This window comes from Eriocheir sinensis, chromosome 56, assembly GCF_024679095.1.
Source record: "Eriocheir sinensis breed Jianghai 21 chromosome 56, ASM2467909v1, whole genome shotgun sequence".
In the NCBI taxonomy this organism is placed as follows: domain Eukaryota; kingdom Metazoa; phylum Arthropoda; class Malacostraca; order Decapoda; family Varunidae; genus Eriocheir; species Eriocheir sinensis.
This window is the reverse complement of record NC_066564.1, coordinates 10017071-10040236: the sequence shown is the minus strand read 5'-3', so window position 1 is coordinate 10040236 and position 23166 is coordinate 10017071. Positions and strand designations below refer to the sequence as shown.

Here is a 23166-nt window from a genome sequence, read left to right as displayed (position 1 = left end):
ACTCAGCCACAATGACCTTCAGCCTAATTAAATGTTTGCTGCTCCATCTCTACTCAGCCACAGTGACCTTCAGCACATAGTATTGCCTTTGTGATGACTGTAGAAAAGGGAAAAATAAAAAAGGAAACCCATATGTGTGTTGTGGAGGAAAGTATTGCATGTGTAGAGACAGAGAAGCATTTTGGTGGTTAAGGTGGTAGCTTTTTTAAGTCATAAACACCAGCCCAGGTGGTGGCTTCTTTTTAAACAAGTCACAATCACACATCAGCACACAGCCAAACGCTGAACAATGGTTTTAAAAATAAACCAAATCAGGAAAATACATTTATTTTCAACATAAGTTAAGGAAATGGTCACTGACATTGGAGCATTTTGTAGAAGACTTCTCACACTTGTTTTTCACTGTTACTTATTCTACTTAAATCAGTGTTGCCATATAATGGAGATAACAGACAGAACAACAAAGTTACAACCTTGCGAGGAAAATCAACCTAATGCAAAGAGCCACATTATATATATATATATATATATATATATATATATATATATATATATATATATATATATATATATATATATATATATACATATATATATATATATATATATATATACATATATATATATATATATATATATATGTATATATATATATATATATATATATATATATATATATATATATATATACATACATACATACATACATACACACACACACACACACACACACACACACACACACACACAGTTTTCCATACAGAAGCAAATCAACATGGAACGGACTTGACGAGGAGACTGTGTGTGCAAAAGCGATTCATAAATTTAAAACCAAACTGGATAATAAGCGTTATGGAGACGGGACAGCACGAGCCTAGTACGGCTCTTTTCCTGTATTTCACAACTAGGTAAATAAAACTAGGTAAATACACACACAAACACTTGACATAGTGGAGTTTGAAGGACACTTGATTGTACCCAGTGTTTTCATATTTCTGTATTCATTTGGTGTGGGGGAGCTAGGGAAGGGCCAGCTCCCATGCTCACCCCATGAGCTCCTGCCTTGTGATAGCACATGAAGCCTACCAACACACCAGCCAGTGGTGGACGACGGGGCCACGATGTCCTGGCACTGTTTGCAGTGATGGACAGTGACATGTTAGCACCAACATGTAGGAGGAAGTGTGTGCTGCCCGGCTCCAGACGAGTGTAGTACAATTGTGGCTCATAAATATTCTAAGATATTATAAGTCTTTAGAATTAAGACAACTTTGTTGACAGCTCATTTTAATGAGCTAGGCTGTGATCTATGACAAAGAACTATCACATCCTAAAGGGGTCCTTCACATTCATGTGTTGCTAAGGAGAATCAGGGAAATGAGAGGCAGAGTGTGGCGAGGGGGCTTGGAGTCTCACCACCTCCAGAAATCTCCTACAAGGGATATTTAAATTAAATTATAATAACCACCATTTGTAGCTCTTAGGTCACTTGTTAGGCACTAAGTTACCCATAAACCTGAATATGACAATAAATAAATAAACTGAGACTCTCCATCTAATGCAATATATGAAAGCTATAGTTAGTAACTAGTAAGCCACTCTCAGGTACTGCTTTCATCTAAATATATAAAGGGAACTTCTGAGTTTAGTTGTACGCTGCAGATGGCCCTCCACGCCCACCGGAGGGCCGCCAGCACCAGGGGCAGTGAGAGGAGGCCTAGGATGCCACTCATGATGTAGGAGGCCAAGGTCAGGCCGCCTATTCCCTCGGGGGTGTACACACACAAACTCATGTCTGTTGAAGTAAGGGAATTATGACAGACCGAGGCTGCAGGGAAAAAAGGCACAGAAATTAAAATGAAAACTAATAAAGGTACATTTTAAAGAAAATTAAGCTTTCTGTGATAGAAAGATGGAGCATGATTACTATTACTGCTCCAGTTTATCAAGAATGCACTGGATTATAAATTACATCCTCATGCCATCAAAATGAAGACTAAAGTAGCATAAGCTCTTGGGTCATCAGAAATGAACCATTCAGGTGTTGCTTTGCTCCAGTGGTTTTCCAGAACACATCTTCATCACATTCATCTCTATGCCAGATATGGGCTTTAAGAATACATATTTGTGTTGACATTGAATGCCACGAGAGACAATGGAAAGGGGACGAGTGTTGACTTGATCTCTGCTGAACTGTTTTTCCCGGAGGACTCGTCAAAGAATTATGTCCTTAATTTATTCCCTATTTTCCCTTTACAAGAGAGTGGGACATCAATGGTGATTTGCAGTATCATTACATGTTGCTTCATGCAAGATGAAGTAACTCTTTCATAGATAAAAAAAATAAAAAAATAAAAAAAATAAAAAAATAAAAATAAAAACTGCCAAATTGATGATGGCAAGTAACTCTGCCTACCTGCCGTGTTGTGAATTTCTCCGAGGGTGACAGGCGGCCCACACGTAGACTCTGAGAATTTGATCACACCTTGTGTCCGATCAAACGTCACACACAAGCCTTCTAGTATTACTGCACCTGAAAACACAGATAAAATATTATCTGTTGCTGAAATCCACTTGCTTTACACTTGACATAAAAGTCCACAGGGTCTCCATTACTGGTTGTTTCACTCTTTTACCAGCAATATTTTGGAAGGAAGCAAAACTATTCCCTGTTCTTTCGTTATTATCTGCTTCTTCTTCATAATTTTGTCTTATTAGATATTTTTTGTAATCCTGCACCATGGCTGATATCCAGCCTCCCACAGCTGTGCCAGCACACTGTTTCCTATGAAGAAGATGGAAGTACTTAGAAGTGTAAGTGGCAAGCATGCTGATGAATGGAAAATACATTGACAAAGACTGTGGTGATGACAGTGATGATGAAATCAGGTTGTAAGAATGACACACGTACCCAACACTGTTCCAGTGTGTGACTCATCAATCCCCAGCACCCAGCACTCTGAGGAGGTCAAGTTGGTGTCTGGCGCCGGGCGCATGTAGGACTGGGGCTGGATGGTGATGGTGATGGTTGTATGGTTACCGCTGGCCAGGTCTATGGTGAGGTTGGGAAAGGTTTGCCACATTTCCTGGAAAAGATGAAGTGAAAAGCAGCAAGTTAATTTTTAATATTGAACTTTCTAGTTTGCAAATATAGTTGAAGGGAGTCACAAATGAGGAATGGGTGATGAGGTACAGAGGGTGATGCAGTGATGGGCAGCAGGAAATTCAAAATTGAAATTCTTTTCAGTGGTAAAAAAGTTTATTCATCAAGATGACTTGACTGAAAAGTGGGACAGATAAGTTGATTGTGACAGTATCTTACCTCGCTGCCCTGAGACCAGCAGACCTCCTCGTTTCCTGACCAAAATTCCTCCGGCACAGGGGGGCTGATGTCTGAAGTTTGTAGCTTTAATTCTGCAATGACTGCTTTGAAAACCTGCAGAGAAAAAAGTAATCTTAATTTTTTATCTAAAATTTCTTAGACACAACAAAAGAAATACAATGCTATGTCATTACATGAGAGGATTACATTACTGGAATTCAAGCCTAGCCACTCAACTCACTCAAAAGAACTTTGCACAATATTCTGAGCTGTACTGTATCCAAACTTTACAGTTGAAGGAAAGTTCTTGGTAATTATGACCATAAATTAGCCAAAGCATTTCACCTGAAAGTGAGATGATAACTCAACTATGTCGATGTGGATTCTTTGCTCAATTAACAAGGGTTCAGCATGACCCATCTCCCAAAACTGTCTCTGCTCTTATAGAGAATCAAACCTCTTAGTTGTCAGGTGAGTGGAGTTATCACTACACCAGCAGACAATAATAGTAGTATAGTTATAGATAACAAAATTAAAGAAATGAAACTTGCAGGTGAAGGCAGACGTAAATTTGATGTGCCCGAGTCCACGATGCTTTTGTCAGTGTTGAACGTAACGCAAGGCACATTGACGGCCTTCCCTCCCAGACTCAAGGCCGTCACCACCACCTCATAGAACCACTTGCGTCTGATGGGGCAGCTCACCGCCTTGGGGGAACACCCACCACCACCAGAACCTGACAAAACAATATCAGTCATTACCGAGAATTTTGGAAGGGACAGACTTATCAATACTTTGCAATTCTCTATCTGCATTCACCTGGTTATATTTAGTTAAATGTTATACTATACTGGAATTATGCTTTAACTCATGTTCTCTTCAGGAAGCAAGGTCACAGCTCCTCAGTTTAGATTTGTACCATTTATCTAAGTTGAACAAGGGCTGCAGAGTGAACGGATATTCCTCCACTGTTTTATGACACCTCCATCTAGTGCTCCTACGTCATAGGTAAATGGTGTACAAATGATAGTGGATTTGTTAACTTTTACTCATACCCACCAATGGTCAGTCTGCCATGGTGCAAGGAAGGGCCATTCTCTCTGGATGGCCCACACAGTTCAAGAGTGAATGTGTTGGACAGATTACCCCTGGTGGTGACTTCATCTAGCCAGGACTGTAGTGCTCCCTGGGGCTGAGCCAACACTGGGAAGGCAAGGCCAACAATACCCTAGAAGGACAATAAATAAAGTTGCTAGTAAAGGGGATTCCTAGGACTGAGGAGAAGAGGTGGAAGGGAGAATGTGAGTGTTGCAGAAAGTAGGTGTATCAACAGGGAAACCTGGAGACTGCTGCCCCAGCCATCTCATTAAGGAGAGCTCCCAAAGGGTACAGGGCATCATTGCTATAGATGGATAGAAACTGCTATGGGTACACCTACATACTTCCCAACAGCAAATTTTTCCAGTAATTAAGTATGCAACTTCTTGAGTGTATGTGTGTGTACGACTAATATGCAAAAAAAGAAAAAAAATGCTGGCTCACCTGCCACTTTGAATTGTTGACGTAGAAGTTTTTTGAGGAGGTGATGAGTGCCACGTCAGTCATCAGGGGCGCGGCCACTCCCTCCACGCCAGGGAAGCAAACCACATCCTGGCCCAGCCTCCCACTCCAGCTGCCCTGCAGGAGGGAATGTGTCAATCCATGTGCACTAAAAGAGCACAGAGATTTCTTCTTCATGAAGCTGAACCTACACTACCACTGAATAAATCTTCATGCAGAGCTTTCCATGTGGAGAGTTGTTAAGCCCCATTTACTGCATAGGTAAGATAAGATTGAAAATACTGAATATATATACGTATGTTTGTGTGTGTGTGCATAGGTTTTAAATCTGGTGTTACAATCTCGGCTCATCACTTCCCAACAAGAAAGCTCTGACATACGCCACCTCAGCCAGTCCTCTCCACAGAGCAAGGTCATAACGTTGACTGATATCAATGCCTACTTTATGATGGGTGACCATGGGCTTGAACTGAACTCAACTAGAGACCAGCCCAAACTGCCTGTGCCAAACTCATGATTCAGAGCCAGGACTTCTGTATTGTAAGGCAACTGTACCAACAGCTGCACTATCACTAAAGCCAAGTCAGCAGAGGAAGATTGCCCCAAAAATGTGTGGAGCATCATAACCATGCAACACTTATGTGAGCCACAGGCTATGGTTGTATAATTGTAGTAAACAGACTAAAGTGTTATCTGGTCCTCAGAAAGCCTGCCTGAAATCATATTGTAACTTTTAAGATAAAATGTGAGTGGAGAGACTGGTTAATGAATCCTGCTGTACAAAATTCTACTTCATCTTGCCAGGGCCACATGCTGCAAAGATTACTGGCAGAGATTCTACAATTCAACTTACTTGTGTATATATTACCCTGACTTCCTTCCCTAAGTCAACAAAGGTTGATGAGTTTTCAGATTCAAAGAAGCTGTCAAGCCCCTCGTCAGCAACTCCTGCTATGCCAAAGTTGCTGCTCCCGGTATCAACCAACACGTTGAACTGAAACAGTGAAAAGACAGAGCCCTGCCTTAAGGAACTTCCAATTGCAGAAATTGAAGTGATGAAGGAAACCTAGCAAAAAATTATGCTTACCAAGAGGATAAGTAATAAAGCTATAATGAAATTAAGCTTCCCTGATATCACTGGTGGGCACTGGTTCACTAACCGCTATTTAGCGAAGCTAATTTTTTCGTTAGCTGATTAGTGTTTTTGATAACTCTGGAAACAGTTAGCGGACCAATTAGTTTCTGCTAAATGTAGTTCCTCCTCCGCTAACTTTAAGTCCACTAAAAAATTCATACTGGTTTATTCTTGTCTGTTGTTGGCAGACAGCACCAGTTGAGCCACATGGCACAATAATTCCAGGGCTTCAACTTTTGGGTAAATTACGCCTTAAAGTAGGGTAAATGGAAAGCTCTATGTCTAATACGGTTAGTGGTTAGTGTTTGCTTTCATTAACCTATTTATCAGTTCAGTGGTTTAGTGTAAGTGAAGCTAACTTTTCGGTTAGTGGATTACCAGTTAGCGAAGCTAACTTTTCGGTTAGCAGTGTCTACCTCTGCCTAATATATAATATATTATTAATAGAGGGAGCATGACTAAACAAAATGTGAGCCAAAAGTAGCCACATAAAGGTGAAGCATTATATGTTAAAATGTGAGACTGCAATATTTACACATATGACAGCATATATATTAGGTTCATATCTGTATGTCTCTTGGCTGCAATAAACTCTCACCTTCTGTGGGGGCGTGCCAACCTCCACCTGTGTGTAGTAACCATCACCAGGCTTCCCAAAGAGGTTCCAGGAATGGGCTGGACCAGGTGGGCTGGGGTCTGGGGGCTCAGGTGGGTGAGAGGCAGTCCCTTGGATAGTGATGCAGGCCATGAAGGAAAGGGTGTGCCAGCCCAACACCCACTGATGAACTGTGTGTGTCATCACTGGGAAGTTAACACCTGGAAGATAGCAAAGATTACCTTCTACTCACTCCATGTTCACCCACCTATCTTAATGTGATGGGTTTTCCTAACAAGCCTGTTATGTAATAATTTTCAGGCAATTCTCACTACAAAAAGCCTTAGTTCATGAGCTTAGAAAATTTATGACAATGTTTAGTGTTTATTATTCATTCAAATGTGCGTGTTATGCACCTATACGGGTGCCCTGCGCATTATTGTCCAGATCCAGATCCAGATTATTTTATTAGTTACATAAGTGAAATTATTTTTCACATTGAAAATAAAAACAATTCAAGTTGATGAGAGGCAGCCAAAAATAGATGCAAAAGGCATTAACTATCCATTTCTAGTCAAGAATTTGTACTCGAGTGGGATTTGAGTTAACAAAACAAAATGCCGAGTTATAAATACACCTTTGACGAAAAAGCTTCCAATGTGGGCAGGGGCTCTGTGTTAGCTGAGCGGTGGAGGGCTGGACGGTCAGCACAGGGGTCAGCAGTCTGAGTCGTTCCCGAGGCATTGTTGGAGGAGTTGTCCGTTCCCTATACTTGTCTCAGTTAGGGGTGCAGAGCTTCATGCATTGGGCTGGCTGGGGAAACCTGGCAAGGACCTGTTCCTGCTCCTCCTTTGGGTTATGCTCCCTAGAAATAAAAAAGAGGGATGGACAGTTCATTAGGTTGAGTTGAATATGTAAGGTTAAGGTTTGAGGTTGAGTTTGGTAAGGTTAATTTTTTCTGACCACTCTTCTCTACTTTCTTTTATAAGAGGAGCGTTTAGCAGGCTCTTGTTTTAATTTGTTTTTGACCTTGAGTTACTTCCTATACTGTTAAAAAAAAAAAAAATGTTGAAATTTAATTATAAGGTTATGGTAACTTTTCAGAAATACACTCATTGCAACACCACCAAACCCACCCAAGCCTTTAACTTAAACCTAAAATGCTTAAAACTTAAATTAAAACACCATAAATTATCATAAACCAACAGAAGCCTGCCTTAACCGAATGACCTATATTGTCTATAAGGATAGTTACCGCCACCAAAATAATTATCTATCAAGTGGTTATAAGTACATAAAGATCTCTAATAGAAGTGTCAGGCAGTAGTAGTAGTAGGAGGAGGAGTAGTAGTGGTGGTGGTAGTGGAAGTAGTACGTAGAAGTAGTAATAGTAGCAGCAGTAGTTGTAGTATTAGTAGGGGGAGTAATAGTAGTAGTAGAAAGTAGTAGTCGACTTATTATATACATTAATTAACTTGGAAGTGTACAAGTTCTTGCCTCGTAATATTCCTGTCACTGGTCACGTCAGCCGCACGGATAAAGCTCCTCCTCCTCTTCCTCTCTCCTCCATCTTCTGTCACCTATTATGCACCCTTGACCTCATATTCCCTTCAACAGGTGCAGGTCAGTGTTAATGAAGTGCTCGGAGGGAGAGGTCAAAGGGTAATCAAGGGTGTTTTGGGGTCAGAGTTGTTGCTCTTGCTCTTGCTCTTGCTGTACAGGAGTCAGGCCTTCGTATCGGCACAACCTGTAAAAATAAAACAACACAAACAGTATCCATTACAAAACTTCCAATTCCCTATTTCTTGCACACCACATCTTTTCCAGAAAACTCTTCATGGCTTCTATAATTCTATCATTTGCTTCATCACTCAGTCCCAGCAGCAGCAGCATCCATTCCCTCTCTGTCCTTGCAATCCTCCCATTCACATCCCAGCCCACCTCACTCAGTGCCACCCTCATCATCTCCGTCCTTTCTCTCCGGTACCTCCCACACACCAGTATCACATGCACGACAGTTTCATCCACACCCCTGTCACACTTTGCTGCGGGACTCAGACCACCTGTAATTTCTTGCATTCACATTCATACACTGCGCTCGAGCTTGGAAGAGATCACCACCCAGGCTTCCATCATACCAGCTGACACACTGCGGGGCTTCCTTTTCCCTGTACCACTCCAAAGTACTCTTTCGCTCCATCGCATGCTTCCACCTCCTCAGACCGTCACCTTTCACTGCACCGTCTATCTCTTTCTTCCACTTTCTCACATTCCATTCTAAACCCTCACTATTTCTGTCAGTCACCTTCCATTCAAAGAAACGCCTCGATCCCTTCCTCTCTGCTCACCCACCTGACTCGCATACCACTGTCACCAACCATTCTCATGCAGTTTTTAATCCATTTGCTCTCATGCACACTCCACAAGTAGACCTTTCGTGCCAATCTCGCGTCATCCATTCGTTCCAATCTGACTTTGTATCTAAGGGTAGCCTTCCTAAATCTTTCCCTAAAGGTACTCCACCCCATATCACCCCTCAATGCTTCCACCGCTGCATACCTTGGTGCATTCAAAGCTAATTACCTACCGATCCTATTTTGCCCTACTTCCAATTTATCCATTTCCAACTCACTCCATGTAATCACCTCCATCCCATACATATCACACTCGGCACTGCTACACTCTTCCACACCTCTCTCAGCACATCATACTTACATGCTCTCATTCTTGCATCCATAGACTAAATTAATATGTGATTGGATCAGGATAAGAATTAAATATATCTGGTGCCACTAAAGAATAATTACACGTAGTTTAATTATATATAAAGAAAATAAACAGCACAATGGCCCAAGTAATAATGTACTAAAGAGCAATTGTACCCGGTTTTACAATTATTCATAGACCAATTAATAAATGTGATATGTATACTCGATCGGGGTAATAAAAATGAAATGCCTGGCGTTTCCATCACATAACACATACGTACTTTAGTTATTTAATTACGGAAAATACATCAGTGAAAGACTTAAAATGGACACGTACTGGCGGAGTTGTAATTAAAGAGGCAAACAGCTGTTGGGTACACGTCATGTCTCTGGCCACGCCCCCTTAATTGCCTAACTCATCTTTGCCTTATTTTCTTCACGCTCTTCCTCTTATTCCTCCTTAGATCTCATTCTTTTGTGACCTATTGTGTTTGTTGCTGTTACCAAAGTTCTGAAGTGTCATGACATATGGTTCAACAGCTGATCGAGGTGTAAGAATTACCCACGCACCCCCCCCTAACAGCTGATGACTTTTTTTTTCCCCTATTATTTCCCATGTTTGTTGATTTATTTTCCACCTTCATATACGTCATAATTATTTACCTGGAATTGTACGTGGGGTCATCCTCAAGGGGGGCGGGGTGGGTGATGGGGGCAGCCATGCGCAGATGTTTGAAAGTATATTTAGTGATATCGATTTTTTTTTTCATATTCTATTTTTTCACTTTTGATTCCTGTATTTTCATTAGTTTTCCACCTTTACATGTCACATAATTCTTTACCTGGGTTTGTGGGGGGGGGGCAGCCATGGAGGTGTCCATCAGCCACGCCCCCTTAATTAAGCCATATTACCTCTCAGCCACGCCTCCCAACAGCTAATGACAGTAATTAGGACAAAAATAAGCTAATTGCAGTAATATGACAGAAACAAGGCAGCAGTAGTAAGGCAGAGAGCTGATGGAAGTGTGCAAGCCCTATATATAGCGACGCCCCCCTATAACAAGCCATTCTCTCAGCCAATCCCAAAATAAAATGATGGCAGTAATGATTGAGGCAGGAATAAGCTGATAATAAGACAGTAATAAGGCAAGCCATTATGATTAGCACCCCCCCCTCCCCCGTAACAAGCCATTATCCCTTAATCTTCCCCCCAAATAACAGGTACGTGATGTCTGCTTCCCTTCCCCTGCCGGCCCTGCCATCAACTGACCACTGACCAGTTTATTCGTGGCTGACGTGGAGTGAACATCAGTGGCCGGGGAGGTTAATTCGTGCTGTTTGGAGAGAGGCCATTAACACCTTTTCATTATCCGCGGCAGGGAAGGTCAAAGGAATGGGCTCGTCAGTACCCCGCAGCATCTGTCCTCAGGTGAGAGATGAGAGCTACTCGAGATCATTATCAGGTGAGCTCAGGTAGGAGACGGCCCGTTATTACCTCTAGGTCATCATTAAATATTTTCTCAGCTCATGAACTGATAAGGATTGTTGATTGTTATAGTGTACATAGTGTTGTGTAGACGTGTGTGTGGTGCCTCGACCTAGCTATTACCAGGTGAGCTCAGGTGGGAGACGGCCCGATATTACTTCCCCATCAGTTAAATTTTCTCATCTAACTAACTAAGGGTTGTAGTTATATTTGGTTTACATTGTGTTGTGTAGACTGCGTGTGTGTGTGTGTGTGTGTGTGTGTTGCCTCACAGCTGGGGTGGTCCCCGTTGTGTCCTGTCTTGTTTGTGACCCAGGTGGTGAGGTTCACCTGGTCCAGGAGGGATGGTAAGGCTGCCCAGCTACCTGCAGACTTGGAAGGTATTTATCTAGTCTCTCACTCATCGCACTGTGCAGTTTGACTATTTTTTTCTGACATGGAGAGCCGGTATGATTCGGACAGTGGGATGGTCCGGCCATCGCACTTATTGTAAAGTGTATGGGACTGAGTGCCGCGAGATTTTGTGTGAATGTGCAAAACTTTGTTGCCTTGGCCCACGAAGGGACAACCACGCCCTCAGAGCTGTTATTTTCGATGCAATTCCTATTTTATGTTTTTCTGCATCTCGTATGTAATATTTTCAGGGTGTATCATAAGCTCTCGCTTCAAAAACGTGCCAATTAGCGAGATGTAAATTATTTCGGTGACGCAGCGATGCACGGCGAAGGTATTGCCGTATAACATAATCACCCAGCTCTCGTGCTGGAAAAGGAGTGTGACCACACATTTGCTTTTTTATAGTCGTGATGATTCGGACGGTTGATTTTTTCATGATTTTTATAAAACTTATATGAATTTAAACATTATAGGCGTTGCAACGGTTATATAATGGTTAATTTGGTTGATTTATATTCAGATATTATGCTTGTGAGAAGAGAAGGAAGCCATAATACCAAAAATTTTGAGATGTTTCTTGTAGTTCTCCTTTTATTTATTTCCCCTCTAAATATTGAGAGGATTCTTTTGTTCTTAAATAAATGTTTTGTAGTAGATATATTCTTGTTTATTAGCCAATCAACTTGAGTTATATTAATATTATGGCGAGTATTATGTGTGTCCGAACCATCCCACCTCCCTGGCTGAACCATCACCACGGGTGGGGATGGTTCGGACGATTTAAAACCTGTCTTTCGTCACCAACATCTGAAAACTGGAAATAGCTACAAGTGTCATATTAGCAGCCTAAAGAGCCAAAGGATGGAGGAACATTTTGAGATCAACAAAATTACACTATTACTTAAACTTCTTTTTCTAAAAATATTTCTCTAAAAAGTGTCCGAATCATACCGGCTCTCCCTATACTATTCAGTTTTTAATTAGTTCCCATAGCAGTGGCTAAATGGGGGGTGGAGGGGCCCCCATTTGAAGGCAATGTCAGATCTGGTTAAACTAAAATAAGGATGATGGGAGGAGGGATTGTATTACTCCAGAAGTACTGCGCCTGTTGCATTATGAGGTACAGTACACCTATGTGCTATATGGAGTACTTTGTGCACACAACATACTAATGTATGTGTTCCTTTTAGTCACATCACTTGTTTGAGGTGATTTCTTAAAACATGGTCTGGGGGGCAATATATTGAGGGATTTAGTTATGTTTGTTGCATTCTGTCAGGAGGACACGGGTCAAGTTGTTAGGTTATATTTAGTTTTGGTGGATTTGGTTAATATAAATATGTAATACACTTTACACTTGTTGGTTGTTAGTTGGCAGGTGGTGGGCATATACTTCTGAATTTTATGAAAGCCTCCCCCTCCCTGTCTGGAGGTGGCCAGGTCTAGTTAGATTAAAGTGAAGGGGGGGAGGAGCATGAGCATTTGCCCACTGGCAGTGCTGAGTGAGCGTGTAAGTGATTTTCATGTATATTGACCAAGCATTCCAGGAAAAGAAGGGAGGAGGAGGCAGAGAACTCTGAAAGCAAGGGAATAAACAATAGGATGGAGGAAAGAGTTTTTGTGAACAGGGCCGGATTTGCCAATAGGCAACATAGGCCATTGGCCTAGGGCCCACTGGTAACTGAGGGCCCACTGGGGTCCTGGGGACTTAAGTTGTGGTGGCCCAATGGTCGAGAGAGAGAGAGAGAGAGAGAGAGAGAGAGAGAGAGAGAGAGAGAGAGAGAGAGAGAGAGAGAGAGAATAATGTTCGTTAACCTTCAGCACCTTGACCAAAAATCCACATTCATCAACTTTTGTGTGTCATATTCATTCCACAAAAATTAAATTTACTGACTCACAATGCAGGTTGCTCTTTTGAAACTGCCGCAGTCACCAGACTCGAACTGTGTGTGGCAGGGATGCCATGTTTGTCCTTTTAAGGACAGTCTGTCCTTTTTTGAGCCTGTTTGTCCTTAAGTTTTCTTGAAAAAAGGACAGTCAAAATCTCTCTCACACACACGCACACAAACAACACACACAATATATATATATATATATATATATATATATATATATATATATATATATATATATATATATATATATATATATATTGGCGAGGGGGGGGCCCCCTGATGAGATTTGGCCTAGGGCCCACAAGCAAGTAAATCCGGCCCTGTTTGTGAAGTAGTCTTTGAATGTTGACAAGGGGGGAAGCTGAGAAGGATGGAGGGGAGGCCACTAATGAAGTCCAAAGACATTTTGTTAGCTTGCTATTCATTGTTGCCAGAGTACTTAGAGAATGGTAGTACCAAGTTTGGGTATCAATGTTATGGTAATTTTGTGTACATCAAAGTTATGATGAGTGAGAATTGATATGGTATGGTGTATGTGTCACGCCCCAAGAGCTTATTTTACTCTTTTTCCTCTATTTTCCTACACAACCTCTGCGTGTATCGAAACAATACACGAGAAATTAATCAAGACCAGGAGAGGGTATTCGCCGGCTGTCTGGGCTGGGATTGAACCTGCCAAGTGGGTTATGGGAGGCTCCCCTATCGGGCCTAGTCGCAGCACTAAATATGCATCAAGTTGAATGTTAAAATGTGGTTTCTGCCACTGAACACAGATTGCTTATTCCATCCAGAAGTGGCAGTGGGTCGACATTAAATTTCTCATCAAAGGATGCAGCTCATTCATTTCAGTGTGTGCATGAAGAAAATCAGGTGCAGGTTAGCTGTGCATAGGTGGCCACACAGTTAAGCACTAGATAAGATTGATAATAAAAGAAAAAAATAAATAGATAAAAAAAATGTAACCTTTCAGATGGACTTTAACCAACTAATGGAGAGCATATGCCTGTGGGCTAGAAATTATTCACATTTAGTTACAAATTATTATGAGGAAATCTAATCTAGAAGCTGTCACCTGACTTTTGTGTATGTTACAGATACTAGGTTATACCTGAAACTCCTGCAAAAGAAACATCGACTGAAACTACCGAAATTCCAGCCAAAAGGCATGAGATGCCAATGCCACCTCTCTGAGCTGGTGTCACCCGGAGACCTGAGCTCCAGGAAGACAGTCAGGCTATTGGAGATCAAAACCACACAAGTCTTATGGACCTAACAAGAACTACAGCTGAAGAGAGGTGCCATGGTGGGCTGCCAGGAGTATCTTCACCATGAATGAGGTCAGGTTCTGAAGGTTCAGCTGCAGACCAGTGTGTGCCACTTCAAGATGTTGGGGTTCTTGAACTGTATCTTCTGTACATCTCCAGTACACGACAAGTAAGACATGTATTGTAAAGTATGCATTGGTGTGTGCGTATGCCCCAGTGCATGAGAAGGGAAAGAGAGTAAAGATTGGCATTAATCGATTTTAGGAGGAACCAGGAAAGTGTCTGCAAACTTTTGGGAAAGAACGATGAGTACAGTAAACCCTCAATATAAGTCCAACTGGGGGGAACTTAGTCCATTAATGCCAAAAGTCCGTTATAGGGAGCAGCATGCAGAAACTATGTCAATTTTACTTTGCAGGGTCTCCGGAGAAAGTGTAAATAAACACCTGGTCATAATTGAAACAAATTATGAGTGTCTCCAGTGTATTTGAAGTCTAGCATACATATAGCAAGGAAAGTTTACAGCTTAATGAATACAGTGTAATCTTATACACAAGCCATCAGTACTTGATAGGTGAGATAACAAAACTAGATAAGTTTGCTCTGAGCAGTAGCAAAATGTTATTTTCAGTTAGTGATATTCTTCCTTTCTCTTGGCAGACAGCTCCTGAAGTTTGGCTGATAGGAGGAGTGTTACACCACTGTGTGCAGGTCATCCCTCCCCCAGGCCACTACAGACAGGTGTTGGAGGGCTCCACAGCAGACATGGTCCACCATTCCCCACACCAATAGCAGTCCTCCACCCAGGCTAGTTACAGATAGGTGTTGGAGGGCTCTGCAGCAGGGAAGGTCCACAGTTCACCACACCTGAAAGCAGCAGCAACCAGGGTTGGCAATGATTAAATCAATTTGATTTAATCATATGATTAAATCATTGATTTTCTTTATTTAAAAAAAATCTATTTTTTTTTTTTACTAAAAGTATTCCATAAGTTAAATAATGTGCTCCAAAGATAATAAAGTAAAACAACCTATTCATATGCAATGATTCATTTATTCTCTTCGATATAAAAAAAAAAAAAAAAAAAAAAAAAAAATCCTACATTATTATATCCTCTTGCTCTAATGTTGCCAACTTGCCATACGTTTTTTACTAGATAAGAAATCAGCCTCCTTTAGTCTTCTAACTTGGCAGGCAATGTATCATAATAATAACCAAGGTTAGCAACCAAATCGTAACAGATTAAAGGTAGACTTTCTTCTATGTGGTAATAATATAATATGCTGTCATGAAAATGACAACTTCAGGCAACTCTGTCTTAAACCTGGTCCTGTACCAACTACAAACAAGAATGTATCTTTGATTTTATATATATATATATATATATATATATATATATATATATATATATATATATATATATATATATATATATATATATATATATATATATATATATATATATATATATATATATATATATATATATATATAAACTACAAACAAGTATTGAACAAGTATGTATCTTTGATTCTTTGAATTATATATATATATATATATATATATATATATATATATATATATATATATATATATATATATATATATATATATATATATATATATATATATATATATATATATATATATAAACTACAAACAAGTATTGAACAAGTATGTATCTTTGATTATTTGAATTATATATATATCTATATATATATATATATATATATATATATATATATATATATATATATATATATATATATATATATATAAAATCAAAATTAAAAAAAAAAAAAAAAAAAATCAACCCTGGCAGCAACATACACATTTACCATATGTTTATGTAATGCTATGTTTTTTACTTAAATAAAACAGTGGAGACATTCATATTGTTTGATTTTTTGCCAAGTATTCTATGTATAGTACACACACACATACACACTTTACAAACACTGATCAAATTAGTGTAGAAACCCCACAAGGGAAACCTTACAATTACTAAACTAAAAACAATGTAATACATTCCCAAAAAGCTATATATAGACTGAAAAATCATCTGTTGGTAGATTACCAAGTCTATATGAATACTATGACATGCATTATATAAATCTGTTGCAATAAAGGAACTAAAAATACTGCATTGTCAGCATGAACTTTTCTTTGTTCCCTGCTGCTATTGGTTTCAGGGGCCGTGTCATATCATTTTTGGGGGGGATAATCTTTTGAGAAAGTCAGGGAAAGGATGATAATTTGACTGAGCATTTCAAACCTTGCCTCATTTTCATAAATATAATTTATTAACAAGATGTGGATAATTAAGGCACTCAGAGGAGGCAAGCAGGGATAAAACCTGACAATTGAAATGCTTCCTGTTGCAAAGTTAGATAATGTTTTTTATGGAGACGGCCTTGTGCACCTGTGCTGGGAGGTGCACAATGCCGTCTCCATAGAAACGTTCACTAGCCTCACGACAGGAAGGATTTAATGTTGGGTTTGATCCTTACATGCCTCCTCCAAGTGCCTTGATTATCCAAATCTTGTTAATGAATCACATTGAGAAGAATAGGGCAAGTCTGGCATGTTTTGTCAAATTATCATCCTTATCCAACTTTGTTAAAGTTATTCCCCAAAAAATTATACAACACAACCTCTGAAGCCCATAGTAATGGTGAATGGGAGGGAAGAATCATAATTAAGGATATCATAAGTGCTGAAATGGAAATGTGCCACAAATGGAAAAATTAGTTAATAGTGAGAAAAGGAAATTCCATGTTGTCCAGAACCAGGGTGTAACACCAGATACTAGTCGAGAGGAAGTAAAATTAAGAATAAAAAATGGTGTATCAACATGACCAGATGAAATACCAGTGAAAGTGTGGGAGGTTCAGGGCAATCACAGGATTGACATGCTGTGGAACTTGATGCAGCTCAGGAAAAAATACCAGGAGAAGAAAGGTAGTGTTATTATCCCAATCAATAAAAGATCCAAGACTGTTAATCATAGGGGAATAAAGCTAATATCTCACACCCTGAAGATCTGAGAAAGAGTGATTAGAAAAGATACATCTATAAGACAGGAACAGTTTGGTATATGTCATGCAATGTAGACAGTGAGACATAATGAGAAAACACTGGGAAAGGAAGAAAGGGATCCACATAGTATCCACAGAACTAGAGATGGAATACGAGAGTGCCATGTCAAGAAGTTTGGGTGTGTGTGAGAGACAAGGGAGTGATGGAGAAGTACCTGAGGATGCTTCAAGCTATGTATGAGGTGTTGGGTTAATAAAATGGATACCAGTTAGAGTTGGTTTACCTCCAATCTTCCCTAAGCCTGAGCAGTTTTGATCTGAAAATTAATGTTATGTCCTGTGGAATAATTTAAGAAACCAATCCTCTCACTGTATGCTTTTTGTTGATGACATACTATGCAACACCAGCAGAGATGTAACAGTTAACCCCTTGACTGCGGATTTCCTACAAGAAGACATCACCATGCTACAGGAATGGAACAAAAAGTGGCTGATACAATTCAATGAAGAAAAATATAAAGTCATGCACCTTGGGAGGGGATATACAGCATACCAATACCACATGGGAAACACTCCACTATCCACCACAGAAGCAGAGAAAGACCTGGGATTATATGTTACCAGGCTACCAGTGAAAGCCAAATCCGTGCCAATCGCAGTGGACGGGTTAAAATTAGGGCAGTGGAGGGAGGTTATGAATAACAAGGGACTTAAATTTAGTAGTAAGAGGGCAGAATACATGAGGTTCAACAAAGATCAAGAATAGTATGGAAGGGTGAAGGTTAAGGAGAGTGGATAAGTTTAAATACCTATGTTTGATGACATTAGAAAAAGGTAGAAGAGCATTGTCACAGACTATTCTACCCCATAATTATACACCAGCAAGCATGCATAAGTTACCTCCATGTATCTGCTGCTTGTTTACTGTCCAGTTACCACACTGCTGAAGATTGTGTTCGTTCCACCTTCCAGTCTCCCTTTCAGCTTAGTTCCACATTCTTCCCTGTAATGTAAGGGACAAATTCAAAACAACTCTGGATATATGTTGTGTGGGGGGTTTCATTATCATTATTATCCTTACTGAAATCCATGAAAGGGCATCACAGGAAAAAAAGACGTTGCTACAGACCCAATCAATCCCCCCTTGATGAGCAAACATGGATATGAAAATAAAAGACAGTTGCAGCCATACTGAAACTGAATTGCAAAGCTCATTACAAGTGTATTGATAAAAAAGTAATTAAATTTGAGAAATCTAACCAAACTTAACATTACCTCTTATCAGGAGTTGGGCTTCATCCCCTCTCAACCCCCCTCTGTCTAAATCTAACCCAATATAACATTACCTCTTAACAGGGAAGAGGAATGAGAAGGAGAAATGTGAGAAGGAGAGAGAGGGAGATGCCCAGAAGAATCACAGTCGAAGGGTGAGCAAAGTAACGCGCCCCCTGGAGTGTGCCACCTATGTAGGTAGAATTGGAGGAGTTGACATCAGCCCTAAAAAGTGAATCCGCCAAGCTGTCATTTCTACGGTCAGGTGTCAGATGTTGTCAGGTCAGGTTCCCTCTTAATGGGCTCCGCCAGGCTCGCCCAGCTGGATTTACGCAAGGCCTACGAGGCCTTGATTTTCGCCACTGTATGGATTGATCGAAGTAGACTCATTTTTAATTCAGATACAGCTGTCGCTAAGTCCTATTTATAGGTGAGGTTTTTAAGTTGTTATGTCTACTCTTTAAGTTTTACAAAAATATCATAGTAAAATAAAAGGTATTTATGAAATATATACCGAATCAATAAATGAACAGTAATGAAAAACACCACCATCATAATGGATGAGAAGGGGTCGTGAGCTCCCACCCAGGCCGGGTATCCCCCATCTTGTGGCTGTCAAAGTGACAGCTCGGCGGCTTCACGTCAATGAATGGGATTAGCAGACCGTGTCGACTCCACCAATTCTACCTCCATGATGCCACCCTTTCACTCCTTCATTACCTATTTCAGTTGCATGGGAGGTTGACTTGCATCTTATATGGCTCCTATCTATCAATATTTTTGACTTCACAAGGTGTTTTCAGGTGAGTTGCTTGAATTCCAAGGGCCATTTGACCAACACCTCTCTCGCAGCTGGGGAACTGGCAACCATGATGGATCCCAATATTCCCACCTCCATTACATCACTCTGAAATAATTTACCAGCCATTATTAGGTTTTATATTATAGAGGAGTGAACAGAACACATAAGGCTTCAACACTTACTCCTGGGGCCCTCATAAGTATTGGCATTGGGCTATAATGGATCCTGATAGCCTCACTCCTATATACATCACTGAAATAATTTACCTGCCAATATTAGCTTTTATATTGTAGAGGAGTGAACAGAACACATAAGGCTTCAACACTTACTCCTGGGGCCCTCATAAGTATTGGCATTGGGCTATAATGGATCCTGGTAGCCTCACTCCTATATACATCACTGAAATCATTTACCTGCCAATATTAGCTTTTATATTATAGAGGAGTGAGCAGAACACATAAGGCTTCAGCACTTACTCATAGGGCCCTCTCTCGTAAGTATTGGCATTGGGCTATAATGGATCCTGATAGCCTCACTCCTATGTACATCACTCTGGAATCATTTACTGCCCATTATTAGCTTTTATATTGTATAGGAGTGAACAGAACACATAAGGCTTCAACACTTACTCATGTGGCCCTCCCTCATAAGTATTGGCATTGGGCTATACTGGATCCTATATACCTCACTCTGGAATCACTTACTGGCCATTATTAGCTTTTATATTATAGAGGAGTGAACAGAACACATAAAGCTTCAACACTTACTCATGAGGCCCTCATAAATATATGGTGTAAAGACTGATTTGACATAGCCCTTCAGTGGACGTCCTCACACACAGGGTTTGGGGTCCTCATTCTCCTCCTCCTCCTGCAACAAACAGTTCATTAATTAGTGAGCCAGTTACTAAAGGTCTTAATCAGAAAATTCATATATGCTTCCTTATTAATGTGACTTCCTATACAACAAAGTGAGGTCATTCTTTGTTGATTTATACCATAAGATGCTGGCTATCATGTGTTTGAAGATACCCTAAACTTAACCTAACATAACCTGAGGACAACTTTAGGTGCTAATATTACCGTTATAATGTTAGTGTCCCTGTGGAGCACTGCTACGGCGGCGGACCGGGGCCTGAAACCTCATCAACGGTAACGGTAACCTAACAAAACCCAAACAAACACTATAGGTCTTGACTCAGAAAACTCATATATGCTTCCTTACTAATGAGATTTTCTATACAACAAAGTGAGGTTATTCTCTGTTGATTTATACCATGAAGTGTTGGCTATCATGTGTTTGAAGATACCCTAAACTTAACCTAAGAAAACCCAAACAGCTACTATAGGTCTTGACCCAGAAAATTCATATATATGCTTCCTTATTAATGAAACTTTCTGTACAACAAAGTGAGGTTATTCTTTGTTGACTTATACCATAAGGTGCTGGCTATCGAGCGTGTGAAGACATTCTAAATTTAATATAACCCGATGGTTACTAAAGGTCTTGACTCAGAAAATTCATATTTGCTTCCTTATTAATGAGACTTTCTATGCAACAAAGTAAGGTCATTCTCTGTTGATTTATACCATAAGGTGCTGGCTATTGTGTTTGAAGATACCCTAAACTTAAACTTATGAAACTCAAACAGTTAATATAGGTCTTGAATCAGAAAATTCACATATGCTTCCTAATTAATGTGACTTTCTATACAACAAAGTGAGGTCATTCACTGTTGATTTATACCATAAGGTGCTGGCTATCGTGTTTGAAGATACCGTAAACTCAATCTAACATAACCCGATACAATTGCTACTAATGGTCTTGACTCAGAAAATTCACATACGCTTCCTTATTAATGTGACTTTCTATACAACAAAGTGAGGTCATTCACTGTTGATTTATACCATAAGGTGCTGGCTATAGTGTTTGAAGATACCTTAAACTTAATCTAACATAACCCAATACAATTGCTACTAAAGGTCTTGGCTCAGAAAATTCACATACGCTTCCTTATTAATGAGACTTTCTATACAACAAAGTGAGGTCATTCTCTGTTGATTTATACCATAAGGTGCTGGCTATCGTGTTTGAAGATACCGTAAATTCAATCAAACATAACCCGATACAATTGCTACTAATGGTCTTGACTCAGAAAATTCACATACGCTTCCTTATTAATGAGACTTTCTATACAACAAAGTGAGGTCATTCCCTGTTAATTTATACCATAAGGTGCTGGCTATCGTGTTTGAAGATACCCTAAACTTAATCAAACATAACCCGATACAATTGCTACTACAGGTCTTGGCTCAGAAAATTCACATACACTTCCTTATTAATGAGACTTTCTATCCAACAAAGTGAGGTCATTCTCTGTTGATTTATACCATAAGGTGCTGGCTATCGTGTTTGAAGATACCCTAAACTTAATCTAACATAACCCGATACAATTGCTACTACAGGTCTTGGCTCAGAAAATTCACATACACTTCCTTATTAATGAGACTTTCTATACAACAAAGTGAGGTCATTCTCTGTTGATTTATACCATAAGGTGCTGGCTATCGTGTTTGAAGATACCCTAAACTTAATCTAACATAACCCGATACAATTACTACTAAAGGTCTTGACTCAAAAAATTCACATACGCTTCCTTATTAATGAGACTTTCTGTCCAACAAAGTGAGGTCATTCTCTGTTGATTTATACCATAAGGTGCTGGCTATCCTTAACCTTCACCTCACCGTCCAGCTCCATCTCACCTTTGTCAAATGTCCTCCAGTGACCGGCGCATTTAATTCCTCTAACTCACGGCATGCGATTAATGAGATTGGTTTTATTAACACGGCCATGTCTCGCTTCCTACTTCACTCGTCTTCCAGTTCTTATACATGAGATGACACGCCACGCCTACAGCAGAATGACAACAGCTGTGGGAAAAATCTTGTCCGCGGCCACAACAACACTCTTGCTCTTGCTCTTGCTGTACAGGTGACCCGTTGGAGAGTCAGGCCTTCGGATCGGCACGCCCTGTAAAAATAAAACAACACATGCAGTATCCATTACAAATCTTCCAATTCCCTATTTCTTGCACACCACATCTTTTCCAGAAAACTCTTCATGGCTTCTAAAATTCTATCATTTGCTTCATCACTCAGTCCCAGCAGCAGCAGCATCCATTCCCTCTCTGTCCTTGCAATCCTCCCATTCACATCCCAGCCCACCTCACTCAGTGCCACCCTCATCATCTCCGTCCTTTCTCTCCGGTACCTCCCACACACCAGTATCACATGCACGACAGTTTCATCCACACCCCTGTCACACATCTGACACACTTTGCTGCGGGACTCAGACCACCTGTAATTTCTTGCATTCACATTCATACACTGCGCTCGAGCTTGGAAGAGAAGATCACCACCCAGGCTTCCATCATACCAGCTGACACACTGCGGGGCTTCCTTTTCCCTGTACCACTCCAAAGTAGTCTTTCGCTCCATCACATGCTTCCACCTCCTCAGACCTTCACCTTTCACTGAACTGTCTATCTCTTTCTTCCACTTTCTCACATTCCATTCTAGGCAGGTCACCTATGGGCAGATTATCGTACTCAGAGTATCGTATTTTTCGGTTTCCCCACAACTGGCTTAAAACTACCCACATGCTGTCCAGAAGACCACCTATCAACCCG

At 40.3% G+C, this 23166-nt stretch overlaps 1 protein-coding gene and 1 long non-coding RNA gene across 4 annotated transcripts; both read right to left on the bottom strand.

The window, feature by feature from the left end:
- Positions 1-700: 700 nt before the first annotated feature.
- Positions 701-7476, bottom strand: LOC126984283 (beta-secretase 1-like). Its single transcript, XM_050837907.1, has 10 exons — positions 7250-7476; positions 6616-6833; positions 5736-5876; positions 4865-4999; positions 4382-4550; positions 3874-4058; positions 3323-3436; positions 2912-3086; positions 2417-2533; positions 701-1795 (listed from the first exon to the last, which is right to left on the bottom strand). The coding sequence occupies exons 2-10, from the start codon at positions 6814-6816 to the stop codon at positions 1602-1604; spliced, it is 1431 nt and encodes a 476-aa protein (XP_050693864.1). The 5' UTR covers positions 6817-6833; positions 7250-7476; the 3' UTR covers positions 701-1601.
- Positions 7477-14552: 7076 nt separating this feature from the next.
- On the bottom strand, positions 14553-22445 carry LOC126984282 (uncharacterized). Of its 3 annotated transcripts, none has more exons than XR_007736529.1 (5): positions 20558-21270; positions 20243-20345; positions 19394-19580; positions 18302-18404; positions 14553-15229 (listed from the first exon to the last, which is right to left on the bottom strand). It is a non-coding gene; the product is annotated as an uncharacterized LOC126984282 (long non-coding RNA). The 3 variants fall into 3 exon arrangements; XR_007736528.1 differs by lacking the exon at positions 20558-21270 and adding an exon at positions 22345-22445 and having other exon boundaries at positions 14554-15229; XR_007736527.1 differs by lacking the exon at positions 20558-21270 and adding an exon at positions 22241-22439 and having other exon boundaries at positions 14554-15229.
- Positions 22446-23166: the final 721 nt, after the last annotated feature.